General features: G+C 39.6%; 1 protein-coding gene across 1 annotated transcript in view; it reads right to left on the bottom strand.

The window, feature by feature from the left end:
• The window catches only part of LOC138964233 (phospholipid-transporting ATPase ABCA3-like), a 46903-nt gene extending 39166 nt beyond the window's left edge, over positions 1-7737 (bottom strand). The window contains exons 1-3 of the mRNA XM_070336128.1: positions 7290-7737; positions 2965-3189; positions 1830-2068 (exon numbers count right to left, since the gene is read on the bottom strand). Coding sequence (XP_070192229.1) covers positions 1830-2068; positions 2965-3189; positions 7290-7641 — 816 coding nt within the window. The 5' untranslated portion in view covers positions 7642-7737. The remainder of the gene's footprint in view (positions 1-1829; positions 2069-2964; positions 3190-7289) is intronic.
• Between the last annotated feature and the right edge of the window lie 12972 nt (positions 7738-20709).

Below are 20709 nucleotides of genomic sequence, written 5' to 3'. Positions count from 1 at the left end.
ATTCACCTTAAGTTTTCTCTCCAAGCCAAGTAGTATTCTCTATATCATATTCACCTTAAGTTTTCTTTCCAAGCCAAGTAGTATTCTCTATATCATATTCACCTTAAGTTTTCTCTCCAAGCCAAGTAGTATTCTCTATATCATATTCACCTTAAGTTTTCTCTCCAAGCCAAGTAGTATTCTCTATATCATATTCACCTTAAGTTTTCTCTCCAAGCCAAGTAGTATTCTCTATATCATATTCACCTTAAGTTTTCTTTCCAAGCCAAGTAGTATTCTCTATATCATATTCACCTTAAGTTTTCTCTCCAAGCCAAGTAGTATTCTCTATATCATATTCACCTTTAGTTTTCTCTCCAAGCCAAGTAGTATTCTCTATATCATATTCACCTTTAGTTTTCTCTCCAAGCCAAGTAGTATTCTCTATATCATATTCACCTTAAGTTTTCTCTCCAAGCCAAGTAGTATTCTCTATATCATATTCACCTTAAGTTTTCTCTCCAAGCCAAGTAGTATTCTCTATATCATATTCACCTTAAGTTTTCTCTCCAAGCCAAGTAGTATTCTCTATATCATATTCACCTTAAGTTTTCTTCCAAGCCAAGTAGTATTCTCTATATCATATTCACCTTAAGTTTTCTCTCCAAGCCAAGTAGTATTCTCTATATCATATTCACCTTAAGTTTTCTCTCCAAGCCAAGTAGTATTCTCTATATCATATTCACCTTAAGTTTTCTCTCCAAGCCAAGTAGTATTCTCTATATCATATTCACCTTAAGTTTTCTCTCCAAGCCAAGTAGTATTCTCTATATCATATTCACCTTAAGTTTTCTCTCCAAGCCAAGTAGTATTCTCTATATCATATTCACCTTAAGTTTTCTTTCCAAGCCAAGTAGTATTCTCTATATCATATTCACCTTAAGTTTTCTCTCCAAGCCAAGTAGTATTCTCTATATCATATTCACCTTAAGTTTTCTCTCCAAGCCAAGTAGTATTCTCTATATCATATTCACCTTAAGTTTTCTCTCCAAGCCAAGTAGTATTCTCTATATCATATTCACCTTAAGTTTTCTTTCCAAGCCAAGTAGTATTCTCTATATCATATTCACCTTAAGTTTTCTCTCCAAGCCAAGTAGTATTCTCTATATCATATTCACCTTAAGTTTTCTCTCCAAGCCAAGTAGTATTCTCTATATCATATTCACCTTAAGTTTTCTCTCCAAGCCAAGTAGTATTCTCTATATCATATTCACCTTAAGTTTTCTCTCCAAGCCAAGTAGTATTCTCTATATCATATTCACCTTAAGTTTTCTCTCCAAGCCAAGTAGTATTCTCTATATCATATTCACCTTAAGTTTTCTTTCCAAGCCAAGTAGTATTCTCTTTATCATATTCACCTTAAGTTTTCTCTCCAAGCCAAGTAGTATTCTCTATATCATATTCACCTTAAGTTTTCTCTCCAAGCCAAGTAGTATTCTCTATATCATATTCACCTTAAGTTTTCTCTCCAAGCCAAGTAGTATTCTCTATATCATATTCACCTTAAGTTTTCTCTCCAAGCCAAGTAGTATTCTCTATATCATATTCACCTTAAGTTTTCTCTCCAAGCCAAGTAGTATTCTCTATATCATATTCCCCTTAAGTTTTCTCTCCAAGCCAAGTAGTATTCTCTATATCATATTCACCTTAAGTTTTCTCTCCAAGCCAAGTAGTATTCTCTATATCATATTCACCTTAAGTTTTCTCTCCAAGCCAAGTAGTATTCTCTATATCATATTCACCTTAAGTTTTCTCTCCAAGCCAAGTAGTATTCTCTATATCATATTCACCTTAAGTTTTTGCTCCTTCTCGTGCACGATTCCCTTGGTGTATTGGATGACGGGCAGTATAAAGGACAGCATAATGAAGGCTGGCATTATCTCCATCAATAATGTTGCCATGCCGTCCTCGACGTAAGGGGGATAGGGCATACGGTTGGTCTGCCACCTCACGCTCACGTTCTGACCGCTCCATTCCTCCACCACAGCGCTGCCCACCAGCATCTGGAGCTTGACCACTTCCCGGTAATCTGCGTGGAGGTGAACATGAGATAGATGAATGAGATAAGTGAACGCATAGATATATACATTGGGCGGCCACCTGAACTTCTTTGTTTGGCTTGTCTTTTTCTTGAATTTTTTAATTTATATATATAACATGTACATATGTACCTTTCAAAGTCAAAACAAAATGTAGTAGAATAGATCTGGCACCTGTGAAGGGACACTCTTTTCTCTCTCTCTTTTGCTCTGCAAAGAGATTTTGACAAATCTCAGAAGAAAGTATCTGCTGACTTTCAATTGTTTTATTTTTTGTTTACAACTTCTGATATCTTGGCGCTCTCTCTTTTGCTCTGCTAAAAGATTTTAACAAATCTCATAAGAAAGTCTCTGCTGACTTTCAATTGTTTCTTTTATAACTGTTGATGTTATATACATATGACACGAGGGAAAATGTACCTTTACCACGTGACATTAAAGGCCAGTCACTACTGAGTGGGTGTGTCGGACACACGTGGAAAGGATTGGTTGGATGGTGTTTATTCGTATTGTCTCTTCAGCATCAAAAAAGAAGAAAGGTAGGTTGTCTGAACGTTTGTTATTGACAAAACAATACATTCACAAATATATCGACCCAACGGCCTTTAAAGTGCACAGAGAAACTCTTTGTTTCGTTTTTGGATTGTTTCTTCAGCAGTTAATGCTATTCGAGCCCGATGCAAGTTTGTTTCCTTTGTCAGTTTTGTGGACAGGAAACACGTGGGCATTGCTAGACTCACTAGAAGCAAGGGTGTTCACTCGTTCACAATCCATACAAACCCGACATCATTATTTTCAGGATTTGACTATTCACCTCCAACTGAGGAGCAAACAGCAACACTGTCATCCTTGACTGAAAACCCCCCAGAAAGAAAACACTTCTCACCAGGATCTAACTGTAACCTTGGCCCCATCTGAAAGTCGGGCAGAATGCCCCGTGTGTTCCATTGATCGTTGTACTCGCTGTCCAGACGGATGACAAGGTGAAGGTCGGGGCTCAAGCTCACCTGAATGGGGTTGCTTCCTCTGAACACTACCGCCATCTTCATTTTCTCAGAGTTGATCTTGTGGTACGCCTTGAGGTCCGCCTCGGTTGCGAATGGTTTTAGTTCTGGGGGTCATGAAATGCACAAAGGAGGTTTAATCAATTGATTCTTGGCCCTTTATAGACGGTTTTTGGAAATCATTCCGTCGGGTTTGAATGGGTTGTGCAAAACCTCGTGCAACTATTGGATAGGTCAATCACGAGCGAGGGGTGTGAAGGAAACACGTGCGTGTTTCCACGTGTTACCGGCAGACCCCTCGCTAGTGATTGGCCACTCCAATAATTGTACGAGGTTTTGCAAGTAAATGTCACTCACCCACAACCCATAAAAACCCGACGGACAACAGCAACAATAACAATATAGTAATGTTTTTAAAGACCCGACGGACAACAGCAACAACAACAATATAGTAATGTTTTCGTATGTCTAGATTATAAACCCGTTATCACCCTTGCGCTTGTTTGTATATATTAGACAGATCTAGATGTGGAACTTGTCAGCACGTGTACGGTAACGCGTACGAGTATAGGACTCATCAAATCTTATTTTTATGTCACGCGTGTGCCAAGATCTACACGTCTTGCAGGGAGCAAAACAACGTGTAGGACTATGGATGACTGCATTGTGAACATTGGAGAAAAGTGAGTTACGGTCAAGCATCATCTAGAACAATTCTCCGAGACCTGTAAGGGGGACGTCATTATCTACACGTACGCGTACACGTCTTGGCTACACGTTCGCTCAGCTATACTACCCGTCATAAAAAAAAAACTAGTAATGCTGCGTCGCCCAAAACAAATAACGGTTTTGGGTGTGACGAAACAAAGAACAGGACCGGAGTGCTATGTTAATTATGAGCAGTTCTTCCACACCCGTTTAAAAAATATGACACTACCAGCATGTTCCCGCATGTTGAGCCAGAATTTTTTGTTTTGGCAAATCGACGTTGCAGTTCCGGAGCAAATGATCAAAATTACTTTGCGAATTTGCGTTCAAGCATGTTTTTCTCATAATATAACGATGCACAGGTCGAAAATATGGCCAAGAACAAATATATGGTAGTTCGAAGAAAGAAGAATAACAACATTCTTGTCCAATACGACTTGCAATTCACCGTGTGCGCTGTAAAATCTCCCTACCTTCAAAGCAGACGAAAAGCAGACATCTTCATTTACTTCCAAGGGAGAAATCGTTGATCATAAAGTCTTGCAGGACCCAAACATACTCCTCCACGCTTTCTTTTCTTTTCATATTCAATTGCTTCGCAAAACTGAATAGAGTGTCATTGGTTTTCTCAACTTGTCAAGTCAGTCTAAACGACCGCAGAACACAGAACTGGGAAATGACACTGATTGAAATACGAAAGATCTCCGATAACGAAAGTATAAATGACGTCATCTGGTCACACCTATCTCGAGAAATAAGCGTTGCTCAGAACCAGCGCCCTTCCATTATAGGAAGATGCGTGTGATGGCAGATCTTTCTGATGAGGTTGTTGATTGTAAAACTAATCATATGACCAAAAAGGCCATTCCTTCCCCTACCTTATTCAGAAAACAGATTGCATTACGTAGTGTCTATACAGTGCGATCTACAACACAGACCCCACCCAACATTAAATTCGCAAAATCAAGGTTCCCGCGTTAAAATTGACCAAAAATCAGAACTTGTTAAACAAAACATGTTCTGCATGTCAGTAGGAAGAGCAATGTATTTTGCATCCAAAAACAGGCAGTTTTGTTCATATCTTATCTAACAATGATACTAGGGCGTGCTGAATGGTGTAGGTGTCATTTCTCTGAGTAGCCGTAAAAGGCGGTTTTTGAGGCCGTTTTTAGTGGGTATAACAATAACAATAACAATAACAATAACAGCACTTTATTGTCCATTAAAATATTACATAAAAATGGAAATTTTTCTTCGGCACACCCTGTCTGCCTGTAAACGATTATACAGGACGACACACATAAAACATAAAACATAAAAGGGATACAATCAAATATGATATTGCACTATGTAAATTTACCCTCTCATATCACAGGAGTTGGGTTTCACAGCCGAGTAATCACATTACAAATATTTCCCACACCTTCACATGTACACATTGTTTGTTTTTTCCCAGCCGACCAGCCTCTACGTGATGCGAGAAGAATTTAAAATGGTGACTGCAGAAGGCAGGAATGACTTTTTAAACTGGTTTTTGCGTGCGAAAGGGACCTTATAACGTTTACCTGAAGGGAGAATTTCGAAACAGGGGTTGAGAGGATGGATCGGATCACGGACAATTTTGAGAGCTTTCCGCTTAATGGCAGCTTCGTAGAGACTGGTCAGCTGTCGTTGGGGTTGCCCAACAAGCTTGCTAGCCGTCGCAACAATGCGGTGGAGTTTAGCTTTGTTTTTAACATTTGTGGTACCATACCATGTCACAATGTTAAAAGTCAGTATGCTTTCAATCAAACTGCGATACACAAGTTCCATAACACTTTGATTGACATTAAAATATTTAAGCTTCCTGAGACAAAGAACGGTACATAACTCCTCGACGCATTGCCTTAATACTTACGGTGGTTCGTGCTAACACATGTCGTAAATTACATACACAATTTTTTGTCATTTTAGACATTGGTTCTGCTGTTATTTGACTCGACAGAAAGAGTTCTAACTTGACGGTAGGTCTTTGCTGACTCGTGGAAAAACATAATTTGTTGTAATCGTCAAGAACAATAACAGATGCGCCACACACTCAAATTCCATGTACATATTTTATCAGACATGGGTGATGTGATGATTTCAACGCGAAAGTATTTTTTAAGGTGACTCTTCTGCACTAATCGTCATAAAAAACTAAACACATACAATGAGCTGTATAACTGTGTGATGCGGCCAGTTATAGTAAAACCAAGTATATTGCCAGAAAGGTAACTTATTCCCCTACCGTTTGAAACAAAGAGTTTTATGTTTCATCAATTAGTGCTTATGCTGTGTACCGAAGACATAGGACACCCGCCACAATCAAATTCGCAAAAACAAATTTCCAGACACTAAAATACCAAAAAAATCAAAATAAGCAACAGTGACCCTGTTTTGGATCTTAAATTAACTGGCTGCATCACAAAGTTCTACAGCTAAATATGTATGTGTTTAGTTTTTTATGACGATTAGTGTAGAGCGATGAGCAAAAATGACGGCCTGCGCCTTGCAAAGCTCACTGCTACCATGCTGATTGTCAGTCTTGCAAGAGCATTTTCCAAGAATTATTGTGCACTGTGAACAGCCACAGATAAAAATGTATTACATTTCAGTGCAATTTGAAGCTTTCATTTTTCTTAATGCCTGCTTATTTTTATTTGTTTCTGTTCAGTCGGACAAGGTACATCTTTATTTTCAAAACACTTTCTGGCATGTCGCATAACAGCAGAACTGATATCTCCAATGATTTAAGATTCCATGTGTAGTTTACGACAGGTGTTAGCACAGATCATGTAAAGTTTGAAGGCAATGCGTTCAGGAGTTACTGAAATGTACCGGTTTTTGTCTCATTTCCCGCAAATAATTATGACTTCAAAAACTGCCTTGCATGCCTTCTGAGAGGATTGACACCAACACCGTTCAACATGCCATAGCGTCTATGTTAGACAAAATATGTGAACAAAACTGACTGTTTTGGGTGGAGATTGGATTGTTCTGTCTAATGACATGCAGAACACGTTTAGTAACAGTTGTTCGGATTTTTTGTCGATTTTAACGCAGGCACTTTGATTATGAGAATTTGATTTTGGGGGGTGTCTGTATTGTAGGTTCCACTGTATAGACACGACATCATGTAAACTCAATACGTTTTCTGAATAAGGTTGCGCTATAGGAAATGAATGGCCTTTTCGGTCACATAATTGGTTTTGCAATCAACAGCCTCATCAGAAAGATCTGCCCTCATACGAATCTGCCTAGTTTTTTTTTTTATGACGGGTAGTATAGAACACTGTAATATGCAACCAGTGACTCTTCTCCTGTGTTTGGAAGGCATATGCTCATGTTATTTTGTGTTCACATGGTAATTGTAAGTCGTATAACAACGACGCAGAAAAAGGAAATACACAATACAATGAAAACATAATGAAGAACTGATAACAAAGAAAGTGGTGGTATTCATGGTCGCTATACCAACCTGTTATGTTGCCACACGCTTTGTCATACGGGTGGATACGCCTGGCCACTTTAGTCATTACAACGAAGAGACTGGAATGGTTGGGGGCAAAACCTAGCTCACATGTCATCAAATCAACTGGGAAATCATTTGTTGGCGTTGTGAACCCATTTTGCATCTCAAAAGTATCCTCTGGTGGGTAGGACAGCTGGTCGTGGTGGAATTGTGGTTCGATCCGAAGCCGGATTAACATGAAAATCACGGCGAAAAACACCGGGAAGAAGATTTCGAACACAGACACGCATTTCTTCCGCCGCTGAAGCAGAAAGTTTTTCCACAGCAGAAGTTTCACTTGTCCCAAAAAGGCAGCCATTGTGTTGCCTAATGGAGATGCGCCGAGACGTGTAAAATGTATTGCACACACACTTGGTAAGTTGAGACTGATGGGTTTATAACATCTTCAACACGGAGTGGGTTAGTCAAGACTAAAGTATATTACGACTGTTTCTGTACAGAGTTGGTTAGCCGAGACTGATGTGTTCATAACATCTTCAACGTAGAGTGGGGAGACTGAAGTTTTAATAACTGTTTCTGTATACATAGAGTTGGTTAGTCAAGATCGATGAGTTCATGACATCTACAACATAGAGTGGGTTAGTCGAGACTCACTTATTTAACAACTCCTTCTGTGCGAATTGGTTAGTTGAGACTGGTGTTCTTCAACGTCAAGACTTATTTATTTTACAACAGCTTCTGTGCAGAGTTCGTTAGTCGAGACTGATGCGTTCATGTAATCTTCATAATAGAGTTCGAGTTGCTTAGTCGATACTCAGTTACGTATTAACTGCTTCTGTAAAGAATTGTATAGCCGAGACTGATTCGTTCATTCTTCAACATAGGGTGGGCTAGTCGAGACTAAGGAATTTACAACAGCGTATGCGTTCATAACGTCCTCGCAGAGAGTGGGTGTTACTCTAGACTGAAGTACACCAACAACTTCTTCTTAACAAAGATGATTCGTCGAAACGGATGTATTGACTGCTGGCTGTAAGACACTAAGATGGTATGCCAATGACTGTTCCGACAAGAAAAGCTTATTTAAAAAAAATCGATTAAGTCAACCTAGTGCGTGAGTTTACTGCGAGGTAAAATGATTACATTTCATTTAACAAAAACCACGCCGTAGGAACGGCTGCACTAGGCAAACGACAGGTCAAATCATCTATTATTCATTTACCGAGTTTTAGCTCTGGACGTTAAAGGTACAGTCAGCCTCCCGTTGAAAACAGAATTATTTTATGATTTAAGAATGTTTGTGTAACAAGCTGTCAGTTTATTATTAGATTTTAAGTTAGGTCTAGCACCAATAACGAGGCGCCTGATTGTCCGTTCGGATAGTCCACGAACATAAATTCTTTGAAAATGTCTCACTCTCGACAGAAAGCAGCCAGGATGTTCCCGTTCGGTGAGCGTTCAAATGGAAGTATGCTTGCACTGTATGTAGAGGCCCAAGGAGCTCTGGTGGTTTACGGGAGGCTTACTGTGCCTTTAATTGGTCTGAACGCAAGTCATAAATTCATGTATACAATCAGAAATTCGTCGGCTGCGAGCCAGTGTTCTTGTCGGCGACGCACTAGTGTTTACACAAAAAACTTTTCAAGTAGATTGACTCAGTTTAGATGGCTTCAGGGGGGGGGGGGGGTGACCTCTTGCACATGTTTTTGGAGTGACAGTCAGTTGCAAGTTATTTTTCTGCGCGCTGAAACATCGATTTGCTGTGTATGCCAACACTTGGTTTGGCTTACTCTTTCTCATTGTTCTGCAATTGTACTCTTTACACTCGCCTATTTGTCCACTTTGAGTAGATTACCCCCTTCATCGTCCTTTCTAGTCCAAGCATATTAGAGAACAACGTTGAAGTGACAATGACTAGGTTTAAAATGTCCCTTATCAGAAAGTTCAACCTCAGTCCTTTGATGTTTATTAAACACATTTTCATATAAAGTTGGCGCTTCATATGGAAAAGTGGCTTTGAAATTGACCCTAATCCTTCTTTGGGCTCTGTAAATGTCGTTTGGGGCTATGGTTGTAAAACGGTATCTACTGGTCACCCCAATGTATAAACTGAAAACTCTTTCTGCACCAGAACACGCAGAAAGGATTGTATCTGCCTGATGTCTGATGCTTTTCAAAATCCCCAACCACTAACACCTTCAAAACGGACATTAACTGACACTGTTGTTTTTCCCTATATAATCCTTACTATTTTTCCGAGACGTCGTCCTGTTGTGTATTTAGCTTGCCACAACCTCATACATGGTCCTAAAAGTTAAAGTTGAAGAAAATACTAAAGATAAATGAACAAGCTGACGCAGTGTCATTCGCACCGTGAATCCCCCCATGGGAACATACTAAAGTCTGGTTCCAAATAGGCTCAATTTCCTTCTATTTCTTTGTATTTCTGCCTCGTAGGGGTAGGGGTGTTCAAACCAAAGGCACCTTTAAAACAAAATTCAAATCACACATCTTACAATACTAAGACACTCAGCAGTGAAAGGGTGTCTGCTGGTAAAAAATTCCAAACAATCCTAAAAGTACTTCACTACTAAACGTGCTTTTAAAAAGAGCCGTTATTTTTCCCTCTATAATCAGTATTGTGTTTTCTGCGAACATGTAGTCTATTTAGATGGTTGTCATGTGCACATGAGTTGCTAAAGCGTTTTCAGTTGGGCATATGTCGAAAAGCAAAGAATTAGCCCTTTGAAAACCATCAGAACTGTCACACAAAAATAACATTTACCTATCTCACCAACTGACCAAACATAGGGCTTTTCCTTATGTATTATGTATTGTCGTGTTTTTTGTAGCATACTTGTGAAAACAGCCACCACTGTTGTAAATGATACTTTAAAGAGCATTATTTCATTTTTACAGTTGAAGGACAACCTGGACTGCCGTATATTACAGCTGTTTTACAATCAGCCAAAATTTTCTTAACAAACGTATGTTAAGAACAACTCCCATAGTGAAATTGAAGGAAAACAAAGTGAAAATCCCCCTGCCATAGAGGAGCTAAAGAATCAACAATAAACGACTGCATGGATAGCTTGATGCACGAATGCATTGCGGACATGTTTGTCTCCAACCAAGAGAAAGTTCCAAAAAATCCCTTTTGTGCTTCGTATTATACAGTGACGTCAAAGACAGCCTTTTCTGCTGTTCATACATTCAGGGGTTATGGTTACACTAAACGACGTAGTTGTAGCCATACTGCCATCCAGATTTATTTTTTCCTTGCGAGCAGTCACAGGGTGTTTGTGCTGTCTGCCAACCGTCAGACGACCCCGCCCAAGTCTGTTAAGGGACCGTTTGACCGTTATAGAACGCGTCTTTTTGATTTTTTAGCACATTTGGAAACGGTTGATTTTTATCCCTACCATTGTTTCCAAACATTATATAGGAATGTTTTGTGAACAACGGATAATAGCCGCTACTCGCATGTGTAGCAAAAGTGAGCGTACATACTCACCCTGGTCGTACAGCCGTTGTCCGTTGCCCGTCTTCATCTGTCTGTACAAATCATTACCTTTGGATTTTTCTCGAACGCTATGAAGTGAAGAAACACCAAATGTTGCAAAATGTTGTATGACCCCAAGAGCTCAAAAAAGATACTTGAGAACCTTGACCTTACCTTAAGGTCAAGGTCACAGGGAGAATGAATGTGGTCTAAAAACTGCAAAATTTCACATTGTGCCAGTTTTCTGGAAAACAAATTAAAAACAGCGGGCTTAGTTTTGTATGGTATACAAGAAAAAGAAAGCCTTATCTTCTGATACCATTTTGGTTGACCTCGCTTCAATGTCAAGGTCACAGGAGTCCTTCAAAGTTGAATTGTATACATGTTTTGAAGTGACCTTGACCCTGAACTATGAAAAAAATCTTTCAAACTTCATAATTGTGTGGGGCACATGTTATATACTGATATTGAGCCACATTTAGTCACATATCATCAAGGTCAAGGTCACTTTTCCCCTTATGAAATGTGACTGAAACGGGCAATTGAATCACTAAAAGTGACAATGTCTCTTTGTAGAAAGTGCCAATAAGTATGTTTATGCTTCCTATGTCTTGAATTGATAGCCTTGTGATGTGTGACCTTTGATGATCTTGACCTTGGCCAAAGGTCATGTGTAATTTGGTAGGAAAAATCTGTAAACCAGTTCTAATAGTGTACAATGTCCTTGCCAGCTTCAGTTGTTAGACCTTCACCTTCAAGGTCACCTGAAGGTCAAGGTCACTTTAAGACAAAGGTCAAGCATGAGAGTCACATGGGCTTTGCTTTGTTAAGATTTTTTACCAAGACACATGGATTTCTTTACCCGGCTTGGTCACATTTTTCATAGGGGTCAATGTGACCTTGACCCTAACGATATGTGACCAGATGTGGCTCACTATGAAATTCTAACAAACGCCCCACTCAGTGTTTAAGTTTGTAAGAGATATCGTCCATAGTAAAGTTAAAGGGGCAAGCTCACATCAAAATATGTCTACAATTCAACTTTGAAGGGCTCCTCTGACCTTGACATTGAAGCGAGGTCAACCAAAATGGTATCAGAAGATAAGGCTTTCTTTTTCTTGTATACCATACAAAACTAAGCCCGCTGTTTTTAATTTGTTTTCCAGAAAACTGGCACAATGTGAAATTTTGCAGTTTTTAGACCACATTCATTCTCCCTGTGACCTTGACCTTAAGGTAAGGTCAAGGTTCTCAAGTATCTTTTTTGAGCTCTTGGGGTCATACAACATTTTGCAACATTTGGTGTTTCTTCACTTCATAGCGTTCGAGAAAAATCCAAAGGTAATGTTCAGTACAGACAGATAAAGACGGGCAACGGACAACGGCTGGACGACCAGGGTGAGTATGTACGCTCACTTTTGCTACACATGCGAGTAGCGGCTATTATCCGTTGTTCACAAAACATTCCTATATAATGTTTGGAAACAATGGTAGGGATAAAAATCAACCGTTTCCAACTGTGCCAAAAAATCAAAAAGACGCGTTCTATAACGGTCAAACGGTCCCTTAACAGACTTGGGCGGGGTCATCTAACGGTTGGCAGACAGCACAAACACCCTGTGACTGCTCGCAAGGAAAAAATAAATCTGGATGGCAGTATGGCTACAACTACGTCGTTTAGTGTAACCATAACCCCTGAATGTATGAACAGCAGAAAAGGCTGTCTTTGACGTCACTGTATAATAAGAAGCACAAAAGGGATTTTTTGGAACTTTCTCTTGGTTGGAGACAAACATGTCCGCAATGCATTCGTGCATCAAGCTATCCATGCAGTCGTTTATTGTTGATTCTTTAGCTCCTCTATGGCAGGGGGATTTTCACTTTGTTTTCCTTCAATTTCACTATGGGAGTTGTTCTTAACATACGTTTGTCAAGAAAATTTTGGCTGATTGTAAAACAGCTGTAATATACGGCAGTCCAGGTTGTCCTTCAACTGTAAAAATGAAATAATGCTCTTTAAAGTATCATTTACAACAGTGGTGGCTGTTTTCACAAGTATGCTACAAAAAACACGACAATACATAATACATAAGGAAAAGCCCTATGTTTGGTCAGTTGGTGAGATAGGTAAATGTTATTTTTGTGTGACAGTTCTGATGGTTTTCAAAGGGCTAATTCTTTGCTTTTCGACATATGCCCAACTGAAAACGCTTTAGCAACTCATGTGCACATGACAACCATCTAAATAGACTACATGTTCGCAGAAAACACAATACTGATTATAGAGGGAAAAATAACGGCTCTTTTTAAAATCACGTTTAGTAGTGAAGTACTTTTAGGATTGTTTGGAATATTTTACCAGCAGACACCCTTTCACTGCTGAGTGTCTTAGTATTGTAAGATGTGTGATTTGAATTTTGGTTTAAAGGTGCCTTTGGTTTGAACACCCCTACCCCTACGAGGCAGAAATACAAAGAAATAGAAGGAAATTGAGCCTATTTGGAACCAGACTTTAGTATGTTCCACGGTGCGAATGACATTGCGTCAGCTTGTTCATTTATCTTTAGTATTTTCTTCAACTTTAACTTTTAGGACCATGTATGAGGTTGTGGCAAGCTAAATACACAACAGGACGACGTCTCGGAAAAATAGTAAGGATTATATAGGGAAAAACAACAGTGTCAGTTAATGTCCGTTTTGAAGGTGTTAGTGGTTGGGGATTTTGAAAAGCATCAGACATCAGGCAGATACAATCCTTTCTGCGTGTTCTGGTGCAGAAAGAGTTTTCAGTTTATACATTGGGGTGACCAGTAGATACCGTTTTACAACCATAGCCCCAAACGACATTTACAGAGCCCAAAGAAGGATTAGGGTCAATTTCAAAGCCACTTTTCCATATGAAGCGCCAACTTTATATGAAAATGTGTTTAATAAACATCAAAGGACTGAGGTTGAACTTTCTGATAAGGGACATTTTAAACCTAGTCATTGTCACTTCAACGTTCCCTTCACTAAAGTGGCTAAGATGCCTGGACTATTGTGGTCACTCCAAAAACATGTGCAAGAGGTCACCACTCTAAAGCCATCTAAACTGAATCAATCGGCTTGAAGGTATTTGTTTTATAAACCCTGGCGGGTCACCAACGAGAACACAGGCTCGCAGCCGGCGAATTTCTGATTGTATTCATGAATTTATGACTTGCGTTCAAACCAATGAACTTCCAGAGCTAAAATTCGGTATATATATGAATGAATAATACATAGAGATTACACAACGTCATCGAGTGAGGGACCGAAAAATATTGAAACTCGAGGATGATTTTTTTTGTGGTATCAACCGAGACCGTAGGAGGAGGTTGATACCACACAAAAAAACCATCCGAGAGTTTCAATATTTTTTGGTCCCTCACAAGATGACGTTTGTGTAATTTGTGTATACAATGATCAATCTCTATACCTTCCTGTCACTTGTGTATACAATGATCAATCTCTATACCTTCCTGTCACTGGAAGCAGCAACACTTGAAAGCATAAGTTCCCTTGACAAACGTCATTTATGATTGGCGTCATCTATGAATGACGTCACTGTCTAGACAAGACAAGTGCCGGTATCGGCAAACTTGTCGCGGCAAAGGGCTATGACCCGTGCCTTGATACCTTGAGATCATAGGAGATCCACAGCAGTGCCGATACCAGGTTTCTTTAGCTTCACTTTAAAATGATATCAGAACGATAGTTATTCACTTGAAAGTGAACACAGGAGAGTTGTATACATGATTAAACTGCCGTTCTTTAAAGTACTTTTTGACGTAGATGTTTTTCTTAATTACGTCTCAAACTGACAATTTGCACTGAATGCGCAACAAACTGGAAAGAAAACTAACCTAAAACACGTGGAGGACTCCCAAACTAAAGAAAATGGGTAGAGTTAAGTTTAAATGAATACGTACGCTTTGCCTCGAGCACTTAGTTTAGACAAATAAGGACTGTGAAAGACGCTAGATCTGATTTTGGGGGAAAACTCATCTTGGATTTAGGGTCGCAATGGCACGCAGCCGGGGACCTGGCGTTTGCCTAGTGCAGCCGTTCCAACGGCGTGGTTTTTGTGGGGGTGAAATGTGATAATTTTACTTCGCAGTGAACTCACGCACGGCGGCGTAAAAACAACAACACAAAGGAGACAAAGGCGGCGCCCTTGGACACGTCACAACATCGCTTTAATTTCCTTGTCGTGTTTGAATCCGGATGTCTCTCTGGTCCCATGTATTATGGACAACAAAACAGGACATTTTGATTAACAAAAAAAGGAGGTAGAGGCGTGAAATTGTATGGTTGCCAACACAAGCGCACTAAATCGAATCGGGTAAAACTATTTTTTATCAACGGTGAACGCATGAAAAGAAGACTGATTAATGCATTTTTTCCCACTATGCCTGAGAAAATAGAGTACGTTACGACACACCTTCGCAAAACAATTGTTCTGACTGTAAGATTATACCCAGTGCCGGGCGTGATATTGCAGTCATCAATCTACACACACTATTGTTCACAGTGCCGGGCGTGATCTTGCAGTCATCACTCTACACACACTATTGTTCACAGTGCCGGGCGTGATCTTGCAGTCATCAATCTACACACACTGTTGTTCACAGTGTCACGAGCTAATCCCACAAGTTCATAAATCGTGCCTCTGTTCAGTGCAAGGTATTTCCCACATCCGTTTTGCATTTTGCAAACTGTCCAAAACTAAAACAGTCCGAGATTGAAAGCTCTAGTTTGAAGTTCTTCCTTCATCAACAAACGGTGGCCTGACATCAAAACATTTAACAGGAGCGGCCAAGTTCAAGACGCCATCTTGAATGACAGTCTGGTAAGAAAGAGCATCTGCAATTTCTTTTTATGTGAAAATGCAGTGCAGGCTTACCAGCTCCATCCGTTATCAGATCAAACAGCCAGTTTCTATATTAACTACTCATTGGCTGCAAATCGTGACCAGGTTTGTACACCAAAAACAACTCAGTCGGTGTGTGCTTCAATAGGCTAATCAGTTCGTGGACCCAATACACCGGATTTTGTTACATTATAGTTCGTGCCCTGCAGCGAATTGTATGGGAACAAAATAAGGCGTAATCAGTTTCTAACTGTTGGCTATTAATTGTGACAAGATTTTCTCATTCTGCACCAGAACCTGTATGCCACAGCCAGTAATTACTTCAGTAAACAAGTCGTTGACGTACGTTGTATGTCTTTTTTTCTAATGCAAGTTCTCTTTAGCCATTTCGTTCCCAGCATGGGTGTGGCCCGGGTATCAAACAGCAGCGTTTCGGTCAGACATTTTTGTATTTTCAAGGACATTTTTTCAGTTCAAAAATGGGCTCAATAAATAAATGTCATCAATAAGTGTGTATGACGTACGTAACTGGTCATAGCGTCAAACAATCGCATTCTTCAGGGAAGGTGAGGTCTTGGACCTGTGACGTCATACCCAAACAATGTTCGAAACAATTATCTCCGGGGGGGCAGTTGTTGCGGGGCAATTGTCCAAGGGGCAATTAGCCTGCTACCGCTGATTACACCTAAACACGCATACGCCTGGGCAGCGGGACTCTTGTTGCTCCTAGCTGTCCACTGGAAGGAAGCGACCCGAGTTTTCCAGCATTGGCATAATAAAGTCAATAAAATGAAATAGTGTCCATTTCTCGTAAGAGGCACTAACACGTACGGGGATCTTGAGGTGGCACGCACAGAGGTACTGAGGGCAGACCGAGGCAACAGACCGGGCGTTCCCGACGTGGTGCTGGTCCTGACTGACATGACGGAAAGTCCTGGCACCCCGACAAGACCGCTGCGGCAAGCCGAGATGCTCCGAGATGAGCTCGGGCTGACGTACAATAGACACGAGACTTACGACCTGATCACAGCCATAATTATGTACAATACACCGCGACTATTTCCTGGCTTGGGATACAATACATTCCAGCACCACTAAACAATTATTATGCTCACCCAATTTCTCTCTCTCTCTCTCTCTCTCTCTCTCTCTCTCTCTCTCTCTCTCTCTCTCTCTCTCTCTCTCTCTCTCTCTCTCTCTGTCTTTGTCTGCCCTCACCCCCTTTCTTTCTCTCAGGTGAGTGCAGCCAGCGTCAGTACTAGTACTCTGACTCAGTCGCAGGGTGGATCTAGATAATCATCCCTATCTACCAGTTCCCTTCCTTTTCACAGCCTTTCTGATGTTTGGATAGGCTTTGGTTTATGGCAAACTGTTTGCCAGAGAGATGGATATGCAAGGATGAGACGTGTGTGTGTGTGTGTGTGTGTGTGTGTGTGTCAGTGTGTGTGTGCGTGTGCGTGTGTATGTGTGTGCGTGCGTGCGTGCGTGCGTGCGTGTGTGTGTTTGTGTGTGTGTGTGTGTGTGTGTGTGTGTGTGTGTGTGTGTGTGTGTGTGTACAGTACTGGGCGAAAGAAACGCAACCCATTAGCGCCCTCTGTTGCAAGTGATTTTTTGTCATTTTGAAATTTTCGTAAAACATGAACCAGATAAGGTACATAAAAAAGGAAGACAGATTCGTGGAGGATATTTTACTGGCTGTGCGATTAGTGCATATTATTTAATCGTGTTCTTGTGAAGCGAGTCGTGATTGCAGGCGAACATGTCATTTCGACAGGCTACAAAATTCGTAAAAATGCATACTTTTCAACCAGGTAAAGACAGTTGTGGAGGAAATTCATCTCTTAACATGATCATTTAAATTGAATTATTCACCAAAGCGTAACATAATTACACATAATTACACAAATGAACATAAATCCCTTAGACGGTGTTAAAAAGGGTTGTTTGTGAAAAGCTCCTACAGGCGAACATGTCACTTCGGCACGCTACAACATTCGTAAAAATAAATAAACAGACAAACGAACAAACAAAGTCCCAGATGTGCAGGTCCACTTCGCAGTGCAGAAATAGACGCCCACTGTCACTTTGAAGATCGTTGTCCCAAACTGCGATAATGTAACGCTTTGGCGAATAATTCTAATGAAATGATCATGTTGAGAAATGAATTTCCTCCACATTTGTCTTTACTTGGTTGAAAAATATGCATTTGTACGAATGTTGTAGCGTGCCGAAGTGACATGTTCGCCTGAAGGAGCTTTTCACAAACAACCCTTTTTAACACCGTCTAAGTGATTTATGTTAATTTGTGTAATTATGTTACGCTTTGGCGAATAATTTAATTTAAATGATCATGTTAAGAGATGAATTTCCTCCACAACTGTCTTTACCTGGTTGAAAAGTATGCATTTTTACGAATTTTGTAGCCTGTCGAAATGACATGTTCGCCTGCAATCACGACTCGCTTTTACCCCTACCCTGTATAACACAGTTAATGAAAAGGTAAAACAAGAACACGATTAAATAATATGCACTATCCTCCACGAATCTGTCTTCCTTTTTTTATGCACTTTATCTGGTTCATATTTTACGACAATTTGATAATGACGAAACATCACTTGCAACAATCGGCGCGAATAAGTTGTATGTAGGTGTTTGTGTGCGTGCGTTTGCGTGTGTGTGTGTGTGTGTGTTTGTGTGTGTGTGTGTGTGTGTGTGTGTGTGTGTGTGTGTGTGTGTGTGTGTGTGTGTGTGTGTGTATCGGTGTGTATTTGCGTGTATGAGTGTGTGTATATGTTTGTGTGTGAGAGAGAGAGAGAGAGAGAGAGAGAGAGAGAGAGAGAGAGAGAGAGAGAGAGAGAGAGAGAGAGAGAGAGAGAGAGAGAGAGAGAGAGAGAGAGAGAGAGAGAGAGAGAGACGCAGACGCAGACAATTTATTCAATAGGTCATAGCCCCTTATGAAGGAGTGTGAACAAATGGTTAACGTTGCAAATAATTTAACTCATCAGGTGCAAAAAAGGTACAACATAATAATCGCACAACACTACAGATTAAAACATACATTACACGGTATTTAACTAAGAGGTTACAACATCTCTTAATTTAAAGGCTTTATACAAATACAGGGATACATTTCTAACAACAGTTTCTTGAGGTGAAGCCAGGAGCAAGCTGAGTCTAAAAGTAGAATGTAATGGTGACTGAAGAATCAATTTTTTTTTGTTTCACTTTTTTTTGATCTGTCGAAGGATCTATGATCCGAAACGTCATGTTTGTTTTTTGTTTTCAGTAAAGAATCAACTCATCACCGATATCTTTTCTTATTTTGAGTCTAAAAGTGTTTGGGTTTTTATAATATTTAAATGGGATAAACTTTTCTCTTAATCTGTTTAAGTATGGACAACACAAAACAAAATGGACTTCATCTTCTTGCTTTACTTTACATAGGGGACACATCAACTGATCGGCATTATGCTGTTTATATCGGTTAGCATGCACATTTATTTCTGAAATACCGAATCGAGACCTAGTCATAATAAACTTTAGATGTCTATCCACATTCAACAAAAGGTAGGGTTTAATGTCATGTACAGTACAAAATGTCCGATAAACAGCAAATCTATCACTATTTTGTATATGATAATCCCACTCTTGCCTTCTGCAATCGACCAACCTTTCCCTAAAAACACGCAAAAACTCTTTTTCATTAACAACGCCCTGATTCAACCACACAAAACCAAAACCGTACTCATACAATTTACAACGGACACTTGAGGCCCAGTTCTTTTTACCACTCTCATCCATTTTATACAACATATTATATGATTTACGAGGAAGTCTGTGCGCCTCCATCTTTAACAATTTCATCCAGTAGCTAACGCATCTTAAAATAGAATTCAAATATATCGGATATCTGTTTGTCTCGCCATATACCAGGTCATTAGGTGTTCGCATACGAACTCCTAAGAACTTCTTCAATGCAAATAAATAGACTTTTTCACACTGCAGAGCAGCTTTATCCAGTCCCCATATCTCAGCACCATACTGTACTATTGGTTGTACTTGGGAATCAAACAACTTCAAAAAAACATTCAAACTATTATTATTAAGCACAGATAATCTTTGTATAATACACATCACAACATTGTTGGCCCGGCTTGAGAGATCGCTACAGGCAGCAGTGAAACTGAGTCGAGTTGAAAACAATATTCCTAAATATTTATACACGTTTACAACAGGTAAAATATCAACCCCATAATATGTCCATCTTTCCCTTGCACTCAAATATCTACCTTTCCTAAACACAATAATGTTACTTTTACTCATGTTTACCTTTAAATGAAGAGAGGACACTGCCCTGCGTAAATTATTTAACTGAGTTTGTAGACCCACAACAGTCTCTGATAACAACAATAAATCATCAGCAAACAAAAGAATAAACAATTCCAAATAATCATCAGTAAATGTGGCACCATGTCTTCCATTCTCAATTATCTCAAGTGCTAACTCATTAATAAAGAGACAAAATAAAGCTGGGCTACATACATCGCCCTGTTTAACACCAAATGTACAATTAATATAATCTGTAAACTCCACATCTCACTTTTGTTTTTACATTATCATACATACTCTTCACACACCTAAAGAGTTTCCCTTTTATACCATTTTTAACAGAATTGGCCAGAGCAAAGCTCTGTTGATGGAATCAAACGCCTTCTCAAAATCTATAAAGGCAACATACAGCTTACGATTCAAAGGCCAACAGTGTAAACATATGATCAATAGTGGAATGATTCTTTTTTTTTTAAACCAGCTTGATATTTACCCGTACTGTTATTACATTCAATCCATTCTTGCAACCTGTTATTAATCACAGTACTATAGACCTTGCTACTAACATTACACACCGAAATTCCACGATAATTATTTGGATCATTCACATCGCCTTTCTTAAACAAAGGGATAACAATGGACTCTGTCCAACTTTCTGGAAATACACCCTTGGAAAACAAAAAATTAAACAAGTGTACCAAAAA

Source organism: Littorina saxatilis, linkage group LG4 (assembly GCF_037325665.1).
Source record: "Littorina saxatilis isolate snail1 linkage group LG4, US_GU_Lsax_2.0, whole genome shotgun sequence".
In the NCBI taxonomy this organism is placed as follows: Eukaryota; Metazoa; Mollusca; class Gastropoda; order Littorinimorpha; family Littorinidae; genus Littorina; species Littorina saxatilis.
Note: the sequence above shows the minus strand (reverse complement) of the source record. Positions and strands in the feature narration are given on the sequence as shown.